Raw genomic sequence first — 19,017 nt, 5'->3', positions numbered from 1 at the left:
TGTTTTTTTCTTTTTTTGTTTTTCATTGAAAGAAAAAAAAAAAAAAAAAAAAAATTGCTCAGGTTGAATCGACTCCTATTTAACAATTCATGATATGTGACAATTTACAATTGTTTACATGGCCACTAGTATAACTTATTAGAATCTTCTAAGATTCATTTCTGTATCACTTCAAAAGCTAAGTTTTATTTGATTAACGAACCAAGTTTCATTTTGCAGTTTTAGGGTCCTTTTGTTTTGTTTTGTTTCTTCTTTTTTCGGTTTTGAAAAACCATTCTCAGTTCTTAAAATCATCAACAAATATGAAAGGAGGAGCCTACAAAATGCCAAACAAAAATCTCCGGAAGATAAAACATGGTTTCATTTTTCTTTTTATTTTACACATTAGTGCAACACTGCTTGAAGCATGTTTCCATCTCTGTAAAATATATGTAGGAAATGACATTGCAAAACCCTTAAGTATCTTTGTGCACATTTCAATTCAAGGGTCAGGCCAAGCTCGACTTTGTCATCTCTGGCATTCGATACCTACTAGATCTCTACCCGTGATGGCAATAAAGACAAACCGAGTTACAAGGTCTGAACATACTAGAGTTACTCTTCCTTCATGTTCATAAATCAAACCCTAGTAAGCAACACTGGAAAAAGTTTGACCCCTATTTAGTCAGGAACATTTTTTTTTCATTTTTTGGGATTTTAAAAACAAGTTTTGCTTTGTAGCTTATGGATTCGATGCTATTGTTATCAGCCATTATGTTTTGAATTTTATTTTATAAACATTGAATTAGGGGATTGAGGGAATGTAAGACAAAAGTCTTGTTAACCATTGAACTTTGAACTTGAATTGTTTTTATCATAGAACTCCGTACTATAAACAAAATAACCACTTGATTATTCTATTTATCAATACTGATAACCAACATGACAGTTTTTACAGCGATTGCTTAATATTATTCATTTTAAATATTTGATTTTGTTATGGTATAATAGAACAAAAACATTACCAGTAATATATGATAGAGGTGACAACCAACCCAAAAAATTAACTGGTCAACCAAAAAATAGGCACAAGCTCTAAATCGCATTAAGTTGAACTAAAACTGGAATACATAACTAGAGCTGAATTATCAAAACCATAAATACGTTGGTTCTCTAGTCAAATCCATCATATATAGAGAGACAAAGAAGCCACAAGCTGCGAAGATGAATAAGGATATAATAGCTAATATGGATCCTGCATATTGTTCAAGTCAAAAGTATTACCAGTGAAAAGCAAAAAGAATAAAGATGGTTTATAAAAGTTGTGCAGAGATGATGGTTCGGACCATTTGGGAGGTTGTGCATTTATGATGGTCAATGAGTAAAGTTGTATTCTTGATAATAAAAAAAATAAAATAAAAATAAAAAACAATGGAATCCAATGAACACTAATAAGTTCAGACATGACAAAGTGGCCTGGCCTCTTGGTCGAGAGTCACTACTTGCGCCAGAGATGCGCGAGTTCGAGTCGCTGGGGTGGGGAGGGCATAGGGGCAGCAAAAAGACTAATGAGTTCAGACATTAAATTTTTTTTTTTTTTTTTTTTTGGGGGGGGGGGGGGGGGTGGTGGTGGTGGTGGTAATTAAGTACGGACATGAAATTAGTTCCAAAAAAGCAAGAAACATCTTCAGTATTGTCGGGAGCAGATAAAACATGATTAGTTAAGCAGAAAGCATATATCACTTATCTCAAGGACAAAAGCATAGAGCTAATAATGAAAACTTACCACTAATAATAATAATAACTGAAAGCAATAATCACACAATCGGTCTACACCATATGTAAATTCAAAAGCAATAATCACATAAGAAATAAAGACTTATTATTTTGGTTCTTGGAAATATGAAAGCAGAAGAAGAGAGTAAAATGATAATGAAGACTACCTTCTTCCACTTGTTCTGTTGTAAAATGATAATGAAGACTACCTTCTTCCACTTGCTCTGTTCTGAGGAAAACAATAGGAAAAGGAATATCTTCAATCCACCATTATCAAAAGAAAACTGTCATGTATAATTATTAGTGCTCAATACATTCACGCATGCATGCCAGATTTCTAACAAACTTTCTATCAGAACACACGATTGTTTTGTTTTCTAATTACTTGATATTCATCATAATCGTTGACAGAAAGCAGGACACGTTAACCTATGTGAAAAAGACAAAAGAAAGCTCCAAAAGAGCTATGGAAAAGCTGGGGTATAGTTGTTGAAACTGGAGATCTATGCCTAATGATGAAGGAAGTGGATCGGAACTGATAAATGAATGTTGCCGGTGAAATTCTTGTCCATTCAAATCAGTTGAGAGAGCTTAAGGTGGTTGTGGATCGTGCAAGATAACATTCATATGTGGATGAACTAGAATCTGATAAAAAAATGTTTTCTCACTAACACCACAACTTTGTAGAAGAAACGATAAGGTTTAAGAACTACAGAAATTTCCCAAATTTTCTGTACCCACCCTTTTCATATCTAGCCATAACATAAAATGGGAAAATGGAATTTCTTGTCATTTCTTTTTTGTCCCTTCCCAAAAACCTGTTCCACTCACCAAACAAAACCACACATTTGCATAAAGAAAGACATACTCAAAGAACAAGCATAATCATTATACCAAACAAGCACAAACGTTGAAAAATTCTCTTTTTTACACCAGGAATAATAGGAGTGAATAAACATAAATGAACTGCTGTTATAACACAATGGATCAAAAAGAAGTCAGAATCCAACCAGACATCTGCTAACTATAACAGTAACACAAGACAGCAGCAAATATTTACCTTCCTATGAAGGAGAAACATTTTCTAGCATTTCATATGTCAACATTGTAAATCAAATACAGCAACTTGAAAAGGATTACTCTTTATCCACACACTGCTTAAAGATTTAGAACAATAATTCACAGAACACCAGAATGCAGTGGAAATTTTGAAGAAAGGAATAAGCTATGTATATTATATAATAAATACACTCCAATAATTTGACAGACAAAGGAATTCGAACTTAGAAATTTGGCATACTATATACCCATTCTCATTACATTTCATCATTTGCAACATCGCAGATAATTTGCAATGATAAAAAGTTTACAACTAAAATATTTACAATATCATAGAGGAGAAACCACTCTCCTTAGTATGACATACAATTGAAAAACCCAAACCAAGTTGGCATTTTGATAACATATGCTATTATCCAAAATGCTCTTCTAGTGAATGAATGATCATCAGTTCCAAACCAATGAACAATCGACACAAAAAGAAAACCACGAAGCCAAAGAGAGATTTGGAATCCAAACTTTTAGTCATTCCCACAACAGTCCACAAACCATTCTTGAGTTATTATTTTATAAACAATCTGTGCGTGTAAAAATACGCACCGAAAGAGAGCATTTTTTAAAGCCCAATAGAGCTAGCTCTCAAGAACAGCAATCTGGGCAACGAATCAACCCGTTCTCATTGCACTCCAAGCACCTCTTCAGCAAACCTTCATCTTCATCAAACACCTTCCTACTTCCACTACAATTCCCACATGGGGTGAACCTCACATCCCCACAAGTCTCACACACAGACCCAGGCTGCCGAGTCGGAAACCCTTCCAGAATCTTAGCCAATTCGCCGGTTTCGAAAAGCTGCTTGACCACCTCCGCACCACCAACGTGTTTTCCCTTAATGAACACCTGCGGCAAGCTCACATTTTTCTCGCCCAAAACGCCCTGCAACTCTTTCTTATACGCGGAATCCATGGATATGTCTCGCTCGTCAATCCAAACCCTAAACCCTCTGAATATCATCCTTACCGAGTAGCAGTCCTCGTAAGTCCTTCGAATTCCCCGCAAACTGGTCAAATACACAACGATTCGATCCTCTGTACCGGGCAAACGAATCATCGAGCTTACTGGGTTCCAAATGTTGGAGAACCGTAATTCATGGCCCATCGATTTCGTGGATTTTAGCTTGCTTGTCGGCTGTTGGGATTGCGGTGGTTCATCATCCGTGGTCGGCGGCAACGCGGGGGGCTTCGCGGTCTCGAAGATGTTGCATAGTTTCTTCACTTTCCCTTTTACCGATTCCATAGAATTGTAGAATTTCCTAAAAGAACCAGCTCGATCTACAGGGGATTGGGCGTACGGCTTCTGGGGAGAATCCATGGAGGACGTGTACATGGTAAACGACCGATTGAAGAACGACCTGGGTTTCTCCGACATTTCGAGCTTATTTCCCAAATCCGCCATAGACCCAGAACGAAACGAAGTCCGATAATCCAAATTCCGAAACTTTTTTTTGTGTTTTTTTTTATGCCCAGAACTCTTACACGATCAAGAAAGCGATGATCTTGACCGCTGAAGAAGTCGTCGTCGGCGGCGGGAAAACCTTGAAGCTTTGGGGAAAAAGAAACAAGGCGCGGTGGTGGAAAAGATAAAGATGGAAAATTGGGGCAAATAGAATTGAAGGAAAGGAAGGCCAAGGAAGGGGATTAGATTTGTTAGTTGGTTTTTAGGGTTTTATTTTTCTGTTTAATTTTTTATTTTTTTTACGTTTTACAGAAAAGCGTTGCAATTTCTGTTTTATCAGTTTGTGAGAAATGCGGAGGAGGCGAGAGTATATGGCTTCCTTCGCAACAAAGCTACAAATTTTCCCAAGAAAGAGAGAGAGAGAGAGAGAGAGATTTGTTTTCTTTAACCTGAATTTGCAATCCAAAATTGAAAGCCCTAAAGAGAGAGAGAAAAAGTGAGAAAAAGCAGAGTGAGAAGAAAGGTTGAAGAGAAAGTCGTTTGATGAAAATGAATATGATGAGAAAAATCAGAACCGACTCTTTCTTTTGTTCGTCTCACACCAGGCTGACCCACCTCCGCGTGTTGCTTTTGAATTTATTGACGCGGTTTATTTTTATTTTTATTTTTATTTTATTGTTTCAATTTCCATTTTATTTATTATGTATGTGTCTGATTCTAACATGCTTTTACTTATTTTATTTTATTTATTTTTATTTTATTTTTCTAAAAAAAAAAAAAAAGAAAATCAATTACTTTCCTCTCACTTTCTTTATTAATAAACAAAAAGTCACGTTTCAACTAAAATAAAATTAGTGTTCAAATATATTTTATTAGGGTTTTCAATATTCAAATCGATGTATAATATAATAAAACCAATGCTCAAATAGGGTGGGCCGTCTAATCCATTGGCCTTTTTTCCTTTTTTATTTTATTTTATTTTATTTTTATTTTTTATTTTATTTTATTTTTTTTGTTTGGGTGGGGGGTGGCACCTAATAATGGTGGACCTCATTTTGTTTTATGAAATCTGTTGAAAGACAGCATAAAATGATCTGCAATTTAATTGCATTTCAAAATTTGGAGTAGTAATTTTATTTTCCTTACTTGGAGTTTTAAAAAAGTTCAGAATCCCTAGCATTAAATGCAAGTGCATGTTTGGCTAAAAAGAGACTTCAATTTTCGCAATGTGAATATTCAAAATTTCACAAATAATGTTGGTAATTTTTTGGTATTTTTTAAAATTTTAAAATGTTAACTACGGTTAACTTTTTTTTTTTTTTTTGGTTCCTATCTGCTAATCATACATTTCAATTTTTTTAATTAAGTTAATCCACAAAGATACCTTTGATTTATACCAATTTGATTATTAAATTGATTGATTTATAGATTGATTGATAATCACACCTAACTCTATACTAAATTGAGTATCACTTCATATAATATAATACTATAATCCTTCATTTCATATAATACACTATATAATAGGTGTCTCAACTTGTTTATTAAGACTTGGACCCAAAAAAATAATACATATTCATTAGAAACACACTGGGAAGCATTCTCTTTAACCTTCTCTCTTCTTGTTTTCATTTCCATCAAACTATTTTGAGTTGTTGAGCTACTATGAATTTTTTTCAAACGAAAAGTTTTTATAGGTTATTCATTATATATTTGTTATAAAAATCTCCTGTAGGAAAACAGATTACTTTTAAAATACAATATCGTTTTTTGTAACACCATTCCAATATATCTTTTTGAATATGATCTGTATATAAACATTGGAAACTTTAAAAATTATCTCTCTCTCTCTCTCTCTCTCTCTCTTTTTGGGTCATGAACTTCAACAATATTAATATTATTTGTAGTCTATATCTCAACTTATTGTAGTTGACACTTTAAGAAATTCAAATTGATTCAATAATCATAACTACTGTCAATTTGACATTAAGGTTTGTTTCTCCTCTATCTCTCTCCAACTTTTACTTTTTTCAAATTCTCGTGCGGACCTTCAATATATATTATCCATTTTTTTCTTCTCAAGTAAAATCCTCGAATTTTGTTATTGGCAATGGTGTGCGATTCATCTTCAAACTATATATATATATATATATACACATATCTACTTTAAGATTATTAATTTTAGGTATGAGTATATATCGGGTTGGGATAAAAATATTTGTGATATTTATTTGGATTGGTGGTAGATAATATCAATTGGAAGTACTTAAAAATTAAAATACTTGTTATACTTTAGAAAAATTACGAAAATTTTAGAAAATTCCTAAACATGTAGGTTTTGGTCATTTTCATGATCCACTCAATTCTGTCTCTCTCTCTCTCTCTTGTAAAAAAAAAAAAAAAAAGGGGGAAAAACTTTATTTGGTTATTTATTTATTTAGCTTTTTCCACATTTGGTAGATTATATTATTAGTGTGGACCGCGGAGTTGGAACTGGGCCTCAAGTTAGCTGATTGTGGATACATCCAAGCAATCCTTTATTCTCATTTTACCTTCTCACTGATTTTATTCTTCAATGAGTAGAAAATACAAATTCTATTCGAATTGTTAACATTTATTTATGACACTTGAGTTTCTTTAGTACTATAACAAAAAGATGTATAGAAATTTTTATTTTTATTTTTAAATGGAAGGGGGGTTAAGGGAGGATGAAGAGATGAAGAGGGAGGTCATCTTATATCACACTTCACAAAGGAAGATTAAAGAAAGCCTGGCTCTACATGGTAACTGTATTTTCTTTCAAGTGTTTTATGTTATCATATGCATTCATCGTTGATTTATTATGTTTCTTTTGTTTTTTTTGGCTTTCATATCTTCTTCTTTTGTTGAAACATGAGTGTCAAACAAGTTGAAGAAATTATAATTCAATCTCATTTATGCTCAATCAACATCTATTTATTTCATCATTTTCTGTTCGTTTTCTCTCATATGGTATCAAAAAGTAGCTACCGCTAAGCCTAACCACAACCAAAATTAACATTTAACTCCATTCACTTGGAGAAGCAGAAATCACAAAGCTAGGAGGCATAGAAGAAGCTTCACATTCAAATTTGAACAGAGAACAAGCTTCACATCATGTAAAAAGTTTATGCAACTAAACTAAGTGCAACAATATGACTACTTTTAACTCTCAAGTTATATAAATGAACTCCAAAAACTTTCCACAAGAAAACAAGGCATGGAAAACGAAGCAGAACGTGGAACATATTTGTCATTACAACTAAAGGGTTCAAAAGGAAAGAACTTGTAGTAGCAGAAAGGTGCGAATAGAAGAAGGGGGAGCAAGGTAACAAGCCAGCAGCATAAGGGGGCATTTGCTGAGACGAAACTCAGAAGAGTTGGTGATAAAAGAATAAAACGAAAGATGAATAATAAGAAGAATTCAGATAAAAACAGCGAGGAATGGCAAAATGTACAATTACAAGCATGGGGCATGGGAAATAATGAGACTTAATATTATGGCAGGACAACATGACAAATTTTCAAGGTAATGACTTAAATAACTAGAAACCACAGGTGAAGGGATGGAGTGGGATCAAAAAAAGTGTACAAAATAAATTTCAGGAACTCGATCAATACAATCAACATTCAACAACAACCTAAAAGGAGGATGCAAACTATATGTAAAACAAAATTATAAAAGCAAGAGAACTATTGAAAAACAAGGCTTTTACTAAGCAATAAGATTTGGTAGTTATTCATATCCGAACTGTATAAGCTCATAAAAGATGCTAAGCTTCTTAGTCTACAGCTCCACAAAAAAGTAAATTGAACTCTCCAGCATCCCCTGCCTCTTTTATACACAACCCTTGCCCTTCAACAAAAATAGTTATTTTCTATCTACCAATACATTATACAGATTGTATGCACTAATACCATGTGTGCTAAGAATTTCATTGTATACATTAATGTATAAACCTACTTACTAACTATGAACAAGTAACCAAACCGTCTTGTGCAAGCAAGTAACCTTCTTGATCCAAAGTCTCTCTAACTGCTCGATAAAACTCCACCCACGAAGATGAGTACGCATCCTCGGTGCCCCACAAAAACGTTGGATTAGGACTAGCAGGGCAAGCAGCCACCAAATCCAACACTGAAGCTGCTGGTTTGAGCTGCTGTGGAAAATTGAATGCTAAGTTGTCAACTTTATGTTCATAAATTTTGCCATTTCGATCCAATTTATATCGAGAAGTGCCCTGAAATTGGCCCTTTGCTTCCCATGGAACACGAGGGACACCCCTTAAGTTCCACCTAATCAATATCACATTCTCTGAAGGCTGCCAAATCCTAAATACCTCAAGGGAAATCTCACGGAAAAGAATTCTACCATGAAATCTCAATGCCCAAAATATCAATCTGTATTTCTCAATGCCAGTGAATGTGTTCAATGGATCCATAAATGTTATATCATTCCTGAAAGTCATCAAATTCCATCCAAAATTGTCAAAAAACTATTATCAATTTGCAGTCTTTATTTCCAGTATATATATATATATATATATGCTATTTGTTTACAAATGCTACAAACTACCAAATTCCACAAATAAAAATCCAAACTTTCTGAGAAACCAAACAATAATTCAATAAAATCCAAGATTCCCAGGTGAGAAAATTACCTGTAGATGTCATAATTGAGCTCTTTTGCGAATATCAGAGGGAGGTCTTCACGGAGCGTCCGTACAGCCAATCCAAGGTTGACATAAAAGTCATCTTTTTGCTGTTTATTATCCTGCCCATCCTTGAGACTCTCAGCCTGTGCATCCTTATTGGGCGTCTGGAGGCTTGTGAGAGAAGAGGAAAGAGAGAGAGGAGAGATGGGATTGTTGGGTTTTGTCTGAGCAAGTGATTGGTAAATGGGTCTTTCTTTTGTTTTGGATTGGAGGAGGATTGAAGGAGAGAGATTGGGTAGAAGAAAAGCCATCTTCCTACCTTTTTATTCCTTCAATTTGTGGGGGTTGTCTCAGTTTAGCTTTTCATGTGAAAGGTTTTCAGAGAGAGAAAGCTAGAGAGAGAAACTGAAGATTTTGTAAACTGCTTTGTGTTTTGCGTCCGTGAATACACAGAAACAGAATAGTATTTTTGGGGTTTTGATATTTGAGTGGTCTTGAAGATGGCCATGAGTGTGTATAGAGTTCTGATTGGTAATTGCCTGAGAGAGTGGACCAAATGGGAAATAAATTTGTGGCTCTTACACATTCTCCCCATGGCTTTGGTGTATTTCTTCAATTTTGGGATGGACAACAAACTTTCTTGCTTTTGAGCCCCTCTTATTGTGCATTTTCCTTGCGTCATTGTCACCCAAAATATCAAAATTCATATTTTGCCTTTGATTTTCTGTAACCATAGGCAGCTTAATGGAATTTTCACTTGTCCCACTTAAGACCATCTTGCTGAGAATATCACTACGAAATAGAAATAAATTACAAAATGAATATGTTTTTCTCAGACTTCGGTGATTGTAGAACTTAATATATATATATATATGTATTTTTTTTTTATATTTATATATATATATATATATATCTAGTTTTTGTTTATTTATATTAATATATATATATATATATTGTTTATTTATATATATATATAAATAATATAATAAAAAATGCAAGTCAAGGTCAGAAACAGAATCGAATTCCAAATTCAAATCAGCTATATTTAGTTATTAGTCAAGTCAATTATGGATCTTCCCCCACCCCCAGGAAAAAAAAAAAAAAAAAATTGTACCTTACTAATTGTTATTTTTTTCATTCTTATTGTCATTATTATTTTATATAAATATTGTACCTCACGTAGCTTTGGATAAATTAAACTCAGTAGTTCACTATTTTAAATTAAAAATGAAGAGAACAATAATTAATTTAATATTCTTTCATTTTATATGTATATGTTTGTGTATATATATATATATATATAAAGATTTTATAAAACAGACATTCGCATGTTTTTATCTTGCAAATGTGTGTAAAGACAAAATCATCGTCAATATTATATTTGTATGATAATATTAATTATGATTTTTTTAAAAATTATTATTTTTGTGATGTTCATACACATCCGCATGATAAAAATGTCTGGCATAGTAGATGGATGATATATATAAATATATATATATATATATATATTTTTTTTCCTTTTCTTAATTTTCAAACATCATAAATAATCCTAGTTGAAAAATCGAGAAGAACTTTCTTAGGGTGAGCCAATACACAAATTTGAAGAGCAGAGAGTCTAAGGGCTGTTTGGCCACTAGGTACGTTCATTGCCTTTGACCGACAGACACGTGCATGGAAGAGTTTAAAATGATAAGGTTAAGGCCATTCGGCACGTCAAGAAGGGTGAAGAATATGTCCCTCTCCCTTGAAGGCATTCCTCAAGGATATTCTTTTAACCCCCTTTTCATCCATCCAAGGATCTATTAACCAAGAAAAGCACACTCTTCTTTGGATACCTCTCTTTTTGCTATTTTTCAATTCATCCCTTTTCTTCTTTTTGATTTCCCAGATTCCCCAAAAAAAAGTAAATAAATAAAATCTATTTTCCCGAAGAATTATGGAATTCTGTGCTGAGTTTTATATTTTAGTACCTACATGTTTCATGACAATCACTTGTGGAAGTACGCAATTTATTACGTGTTTTTGGATAGTTCTATATAAATATAGACGCAAAATTCTTCCCTGAAACAATCAAAAAACACACAAGCAAAGATGGAAGGGTTGGCATAAATTCAGCCACTATTCTTGGTTGATTAGAAACAAATTTAGAATATCTTTGGAAATCTTCCAATATGATTCAAAAACACTTTTAAGAGGGAAATCAATCAAATGGGTTTAAAAGGAAGATGAGAAAATGTACATAAATATTGATTAGAAATAGTTAAAGGACAGTGTGTTCGGATTCTAGTTATTACATGATCCCTTCATCTATTTTGCCTTACAAGAAAATAAAAAAAAAAGAATATGTATACATATATATATATACATATAGTAACTTATTTCAACACCTTTTGTTATTGCAGTGAAAGGCAGAGAGCTCTTGGTTGCTCGGCTCACAAAATTCATCAAACCTTGGCCTTGTGCTCTGGCCTGTGAGTGTATTCGAAATCAATATGCACGAAAGCTCGTTCGACTTCAGGGAGTTGCTCTAGCTTCTCTTGGAGTAACTCACCAATATTATGTGCCTGGTTCAGAAGCATGTTCTCTGGCAAAACTATGTCAACCTCTACAAAGTAGTGAGAACCAAATGTGTAAGCTCTTACTGTGTCAATGTGCTTTATCGCTTCATGGTGGTTCCATATTAAGTATGTCAACTTCGCTAGAAAATCTGGAGGAGCTGTTCTTCCAATGAGCGAATGGACATTCTCGAGCACTGTTTTTGCCCATGTATTCATTGTATATAACGCAATCTGCATTATAGATTCAAAAAATGAACATGTCAACAAATTGGACAATTGCTTCACTGGAAAATATTCAGAGTACGAAAAGCTTCTAAACTATTTGGTGTATGGGATCTATGAAAGAAAAGCAAAAAGACTAGGAGGGATTATAGTTTTCTTGACTTGGTTAACATCTAAATGATAACAGAATCTATATGTTTTAGAAATTTGTGTTACCACAGAGACATTTAAAAGTTTTATGTCCTTTATCTTCTTCTTTTTGTTTCTTAAATGAATTTCCTAGTTCCAAACATGAGGCAAGAGAAAAAGGGAAATTCTTATTGCTAAAGGAACTTACTACTATGGCTCCAGTTGGATCAATCCACCAGGCAAATCGGACAGCTAAAACAGCTGCTACTAAACCAACCGAATTAGTAACGACATCAAAGAAATGATCTTGTGCATAGGCTCGAACAATTTCATTCTTGAATCTTCGACAATAGACCATGAGGCAGAACTTCACTATTGTGACTGATACCATTATCCCTATCATCCATTTCTCCTGAACACCATTCATTTCAGGCCCAACCTGTAACCAAAAAGTTAAATTACAAGATGAAATCAGTTATATTTATAATGATTACTAGAACTATTTCATACATAATAAGCCTTACTAGAAAATTGTTAAATATGATAATATGTCTCTGAAAAAAAAAAAAAAAAAAAAAAAAAAAAAAAAAAAAACAACAACAACAACAACTAGCACGATCTTGGAATTCTGATTAAAGACAAGCTCAAAGTGGCTGTACAACTTATATAAATGAGCTAGTATTTGTATAACATATTGATAGACATACTTAGATATGGATATATGAATTAGAAATTCCAACAAAAAGTAGACATAGTTTTCATCTTCCTTTTCTGCATGCTGGAAATGCAACTAATAGAAATACAGGGGAGAAATATGAATACATACATGCTGAACTCACTAAAAGAAGGGGGAACTTATACCTTTGCAATGAGTTGCCGAATGGATTCTATTAAGATTTGCAATCCAAGAGTTGCCATTACAGATGCAAAAACAATGATACCCTGCATTTGTTCAGACTTATATAATTAACATAGAGAATTGCTTATAATTTTAGGGCCTTTGATACTTGAAACACAAAAATGTAAAAGAGAGCAGAAGATTTAGATCGGCATACCACTGGTTGCATACGATTCTTTCCAATAGGATAGTGATAATGGTTTGGGGTTTTCATGGCATAGGCAGTGAACCATAAGATGAAGCCTGATAAGAGATCCAAGAGGGAATCCATCGTAGAGGCAATAACTGCCAATGATCTGCTCTCGACTGAGGCGAAAACCTTCGCTGCAAAAAGAATCAGATTTGCTATATTTGATACATGAACTGCAAGCCTCTCGCTCTTTGCTAGCTGCTTCATTTCATCCTAAAAACGATGCCACAATTCATTCCATTATCGACAAGCTCAAAAATTTTCAAGATTAAGAAATTTGAACATATCAAGTTGCCATCAATCTAAAAAAATATCAAGCTAATATGATAAACATGAACCTTCCCCATGTGTAAACATGGGATAAGGAAACCTATAATGGATAATTAGGTTTAAGTGATATAATTTTCGAAATTTAAGCTGATAGAAAATGGAGCCAATTATGTTTATCAGCTTAGCACTAATATTGTTTGGTTCATTTTCTCAGCGAATTCCATTCAATGCCCTGTGTTATGGCCGCTAAAACTTTTGCTACTTCTGCACCATATGTATATGTACATATATATTTCAATTTCTACTCAATAATTTGCAAATAATATCCAGAGCAATGCTAAAGAAATTTCCCAAACCAATTCAATGTCCAAATTTGACCGGCAATGAGAAAATTAGAGAGCACCAGCACAACCAACCTCAGTAGGGCCATCTGGCAAACCACCCATCTCAGTCATGGTCTCCATCTCATTGAACCCTTCAAGAAGCCTTTCTTGTTTCTTGTAATATTCTGCAACTTTGTATTGTTTCCCTGAGGTCAAGAAGAACAAATAATAATAATAATAATAATAATAATAACAAATAAAATAAAATACATTATGTATGAAATTATTAGAGTGATGATAAAACAAAACCAACAAGAAAAAGGGAGTGTCACAAACTGTCATTATACATCCAAGACTGACAGAATAAAATATAAGGAAACGTCGACAAGTAAAAACTGTCATCGGAACTTGCTAAATGTTTTGATAGCCTAAAGGCAACAATTAACATCATTCAATGATTTATTCTACTAATATTCTCTTATAAAAATAGATAACGCAGGATTAACGCAAACCTATAAAAATTAGGCTAAATAATATTGTATATCAATCTAAAATGAGCACACAGAAATGACGTTTATCATATACAAATTTTGAAGAAAAAGTTTTATGATTATTGACTACAGTTTCTCCTACTAGATATGATTAATTTATATCTGAACAATTTAAAGCATCGAAGCAAGCATTTCACGTTACTTATTAGTGGATTTTTCTAACTAAGAAGGCTAAACGGATAAATTTTAAAACTATAGATACAAGCAAAAAAATAATTTATAACCTTTAATTTTTGTCCTTTTTTATTCATGGCTCAGAATTTTCCTACGCTGAAAATGAAAAAAGAACAAAGCCAAGCATATTTACAGTTACAGAACAAAAGCACCGACAGAAACTAAGCAGAATATCTGACCTACCAAGAAAGCAAAAGCAGCAAAATGCAACTTTAGTGTAAATAGAACAGGCTAGAAAAATTCAAAATTATCAATTATCTTAACTTTACACTTTCCACTATGACCTAAATTCTTATGAGTATCTTAATTATTGACAATTAAAAAAAAAATACTCTTTGCTACTAAATAAAATACATAGATATGAGGGTATTAAAAAAATATGAAAACATATATGTTGTAGCTCAATTTACTGACACAGAATCCAGTAATTGACAACCACAGTAGTGGTATTTATCACCACATAGCAAATAATTGTTGTTCAATTTGATTTTAAAGGGGCTGTCTCAAAGGTTCCACATTCTTCTAAGTCTGGACCATAACAAACAGAGAGAATTTGTTCAAGATATGGAACTTCCTTTTCCAGGACAAAACATTGCAGTTACAGAACAAATTCTTTGTCACATCTTTGCAGAATCTCAATAGAATAAACTCCCAGTGTATCAATCTACCCCTTTTTAGATTCTTCAGAGTCTTGAAAGACTAATTAATTTCGCAATCCACCTTGGTTTGTTTGTGACTTGGTAATTTAAAAAACAAAATAAAAATAAAATATTTTAAAAATAAAAAAGAATTTTCTAGTATATATAATACAATATAACACTTTCAAGTTATGTAACCAAAACACACACACACACACACACATATATATATATATATATATATATATATATATATATATATATATATATATATATATATATATATATATATATATATATATATATATATATATATAGGAAAATGGCCACAGATTGTGTTTGGTGCACAGGATTTTATATTTGTTATCATTATTTATTTATTTTTTATGAAAAATCCCCGAGAAGAAAAAGAAAGGAAACACAAGCAGCCAAATTAGTAAAGTGAACTGTTCTGAGAACCACCAAAAAGCAAAACTAGATATCAAATATTCTCCTTCTTTCGTCCTAAAAGAATGTTTACATCCACAAAAACCAGAAAAAATTCAAGGAGTAATTATCAAAAAAAAAAAATAATATAAGAATAATAATCCAAAAGACTCAGTAGTACACGGGAATAGGTGAATATTTGTACCAAGTTAATAGTTAGCTATATTGCCTTGCTGCTAACTTAACATGATAGCACCACGTGGCAGTGGGTCTGATCCTAAGGTGCATAATACACCACATGGTAGAGGCGGGGTCAAACAAAGTACAAATGGCAAACTAAAACACAGTCCCTTCCTAATTACGAGAAAGTCCTTGGGTGCATCCGGTGCATATGTTCCTATGTGAGTGAGTGTGCACGTGCACCGGTGTACTGAATAATTAGAGATGAAACTTCCCTCTGGTTCTTGATTTATCTGGTTCTTCCTTTTTGGCCATGGCAGTTCTGAATCACATGCAATCATATTTATATATATATAAACATATATATATATAAACTATAATGGATAATTGAATGGAACATATTTTGGTATTTTAATCCGTAATTATTTTTTTTAAATACTTCGGTACATGAATTTCTCTTTACAAGAAAATTTTGACAATTTATGCTAGTAAAATTTTATTTTAAAAATATTTGTGTAAATGAAATTCAAGTTAAAAGAATTAGAACGTTAAAAAAAAAAAATTACTTAACGAATACAATTCAAAAAGAAAACACGCCGATTACACAAATAAAAACAAACAAATGCAGTATACATTACATACGTAATGACTGACTGATAGGAAAAGTTTCAGAAAAAAATTAAAAAAAAGAAGGAAAAAGACACACATATATATATATATATATAAACATACTTGGGGTTCGAAGAAGGCGACGAAGAGTGACGACGGAATTGCAGCGATCGTCATGAGCAGGACTTCGTTCGGGTAAACGGAACTCGTTGAGATCGAGCCTCCAGGAACCTTTGTCGGCGGCCATGTCAACCTCAGGCGAAGGCGACGGCGACAGAAGTGGCTCCCTTCTGTTCATGTCGTCGTTCGCCGGCGACGACGAAACAGCCGGACTACTCCTGCAACTCATCTCCATACTTTAGTTAATAGATTTTCACACCAAAACGACAATGCAAACACTACGTTTTTGCGTCTTCTAAGTGGAATTTTGGGTGTTACTTTTTTTCCGAGGTTGTAACACTTGGTATACTTTTTTTAACATATACAACAACAAGGATTGGCTAAGCGTTCGTAACCACCTCCACTTCCTTTGCACGCACCGCCCTTGCGTGTTTCTTTACCCTTAACCCCCCACCAAAAAAAAAAATATATATATATATATATGTATATCACTATTTATTAATCAAATAAATAAAAGCCACATGGATCCCATTCGATATAGTTGGATAATCGTGTCGTTTTGTCTAACTCTGACACGCTACCCCCCCCCCCCCCCCCCCCCCAAACCAAAAAAAAAAAAAAAGAAAAAAAAAGAAAAAAAAAAGGTATTTCTTTTACTTACTGTTTTTTTTTAGTAAATATTTCTAAAATCTGTTAGTGTATATACATATATATATATATATAATTACTTAAAACATCTCCAAACAAAACAATTAATCCTATTATTCAAATTTAAGATTTTGAAAAGGAAAAAAATATTATAAACTGTTTGAATAAAAATAATGGAGTTTTAATATATTAGAGAATCAATCAAGATGAACAATTAAAAAAAAAAAAGATTAAATATATATATTTTTAGTAAAATAATAAATGAAATTAACCAGAAGAAGTAGCTACCCTCTAAAGCCGGCTTTCCTGTTTTTATGGGTAAATGGGGGATAAAAACTTTTGTAGGACACTAGGAACCTTCGCTAGTGGAGTCTTTGTCATGCAAAATTTGAGAAACTGTACACGCATCAACAAAAAAGAAAGACATGACGATCACTTTAATGACCCTTTTTATTTTTTATTTTTCAAAAAAAAAAAAAAAAACAAAACAAAACAGAAAAGTTTAAGTAAAGTAATCAAAATAGTTGAAATTTGTATCTGGGAGATTATATGACGATCTTTTTTCATGTTGTATTTGGAAACATAAAATATCTCTATCATCATTCATTTCTATACCTAAACATTCCTTTTTATGATATGTAATCATTTATAATATGCTCTTCTAGTATTAATTTTAATGTTAATTTTAGAATTTGGAAATTATAATAGGACCATATCAAATCCTAGATTGAATCCATTTGCTTTTACTATTGATATGCCAATTTTAATATTCTTTATCTACGTATGCTGGTAACTTCCCTTAATTAAATACAATGCCAATAAAAGTTGTTATGCTAGCTAGTATATTTATAATTAATAACATGATATAATTAATAATATTATTAATTTTCGAATTTGGAAATTGTCAACTACTATTTACTACCAGTCATAAGATTTTAAGTTTTCTGTTACAAAATTTAAAAGGTTCCCCATTCAATTATTTTTCATTTTTTTTTTAAACCACTTTCATATTTTTGGAAACATAAATATAGAAATTTTAAAACTCTAATTCAGTAAAGTAAATGTTTTTAAATAATTATTTAAATTTTTTAAATGGGAATGGATTCCACTAATAATAACAACAAGTAATAGTTTACTAATGATATAATATAATAACAAAATAAGAATTTGCTAATGGCACCGCAATGAAAGCTTTACATAATCCCATAATTTTTAAATTATTGTAATACCCTTATTAATGCCTCCCACTTGAACCTGCTATGGACTGAACCCGCGCCTACTGCGCGCCCTCACGTCTGCTCCTGGGGCTGCTGTACATTAATACAACATCAAACCCCATTAAAAATCTAAAAAAATTTTGAAGGGGAAAAAAAAAAAAAAAAAAAATATTGCTGGTGGTAAAAGGCCGAAGGTGGCAACCACAGATTTTTCTTATTGAAATTAAAGTGGGTAACTCCAAAAATTGATTCAATAAGTAAAAAGTGGCTAAACAGACTAAACACAAATCAAATTGAAATTAATTCAGGTTTTCATAGAAGAAATTACCTGCCCGAAGTCTTCAACTTATCTAAACTCCTTTGGTTGCTTATTGAACAGTAGGGGATCAAAGCAACATATAAAAATGAATTTTTGCTCTTTTCTCTTTTTTTTTTTTTTTGGTTGCGGACTTTTCTTGTGTCATAAGTTCAAATCAATCGGCTTCTCAACAATATAGTTTTTTTTTTTTTTTTAAGTACATTAGATATTTTTGACCTTTCAAGTATAAAGATGGAACGGAATTGTGTTAAAAAAAAAATCTAAAAAAAATAATATTTGATATGGACACTGGAACAGGCACGAAATAACTTATTCAAGTGCCATCAGTTCATGCAAAAGGAAACTTGATCATCAAACATGAACGACTAGATATATATCTACACAAAACATTATCACATATACATCATAAATATTCACAATCCACAATGTAAGTAAGAAAAGCTAGGCAATTCTTTATGGGAAATGATATGCTCTTATGCACGGTGCAACTTTACATTGGTAGATCTAAAATTTATAGTAATTTATTTTGGAACTTCTCATTGAAAAGAAAACATATAATTAAATCCCATTTGGTCAAAGATACATAGCTTGCTTAAGGAT

General features: G+C 32.5%; 3 protein-coding genes across 3 annotated transcripts; all 3 read right to left on the bottom strand.

The window, feature by feature from the left end:
- Positions 1–3,031: 3,031 nt before the first annotated feature.
- LOC107412773 (uncharacterized protein At5g39865) lies at positions 3,032–4,839 on the bottom strand. Its single transcript, XM_016020589.4, has one exon. It carries the CDS (start codon positions 4,267–4,269, stop codon positions 3,454–3,456), a length of 816 nt encoding a protein of 271 aa, XP_015876075.2. The 5' UTR covers positions 4,270–4,839; the 3' UTR covers positions 3,032–3,453.
- A 3,158-nt stretch (positions 4,840–7,997) lies between these two features.
- On the bottom strand, positions 7,998–9,541 carry LOC107412757 (uncharacterized). Its single transcript, XM_016020575.4, has 2 exons — positions 8,949–9,541; positions 7,998–8,745 (listed from the first exon to the last, which is right to left on the bottom strand). Exons 1-2 carry the CDS (start codon positions 9,251–9,253, stop codon positions 8,259–8,261), a joined length of 792 nt encoding a protein of 263 aa, XP_015876061.1. The 5' UTR covers positions 9,254–9,541; the 3' UTR covers positions 7,998–8,258.
- A 1,617-nt stretch (positions 9,542–11,158) lies between these two features.
- On the bottom strand, positions 11,159–16,686 carry LOC107412755 (metal tolerance protein 9). Its single transcript, XM_016020573.4, has 6 exons — positions 16,237–16,686; positions 13,629–13,741; positions 12,910–13,155; positions 12,716–12,796; positions 12,063–12,293; positions 11,159–11,734 (listed from the first exon to the last, which is right to left on the bottom strand). Exons 1-6 carry the CDS (start codon positions 16,466–16,468, stop codon positions 11,390–11,392), a joined length of 1,248 nt encoding a protein of 415 aa, XP_015876059.2. The 5' UTR covers positions 16,469–16,686; the 3' UTR covers positions 11,159–11,389.
- Positions 16,687–19,017: the final 2,331 nt, after the last annotated feature.

This window comes from Ziziphus jujuba, chromosome 8 (assembly GCF_031755915.1).
Source record: "Ziziphus jujuba cultivar Dongzao chromosome 8, ASM3175591v1".
Classification (NCBI taxonomy): Eukaryota; Viridiplantae; Streptophyta; class Magnoliopsida; order Rosales; family Rhamnaceae; genus Ziziphus; species Ziziphus jujuba.
This window is presented reverse-complemented; position numbering and strand designations above follow the sequence as displayed.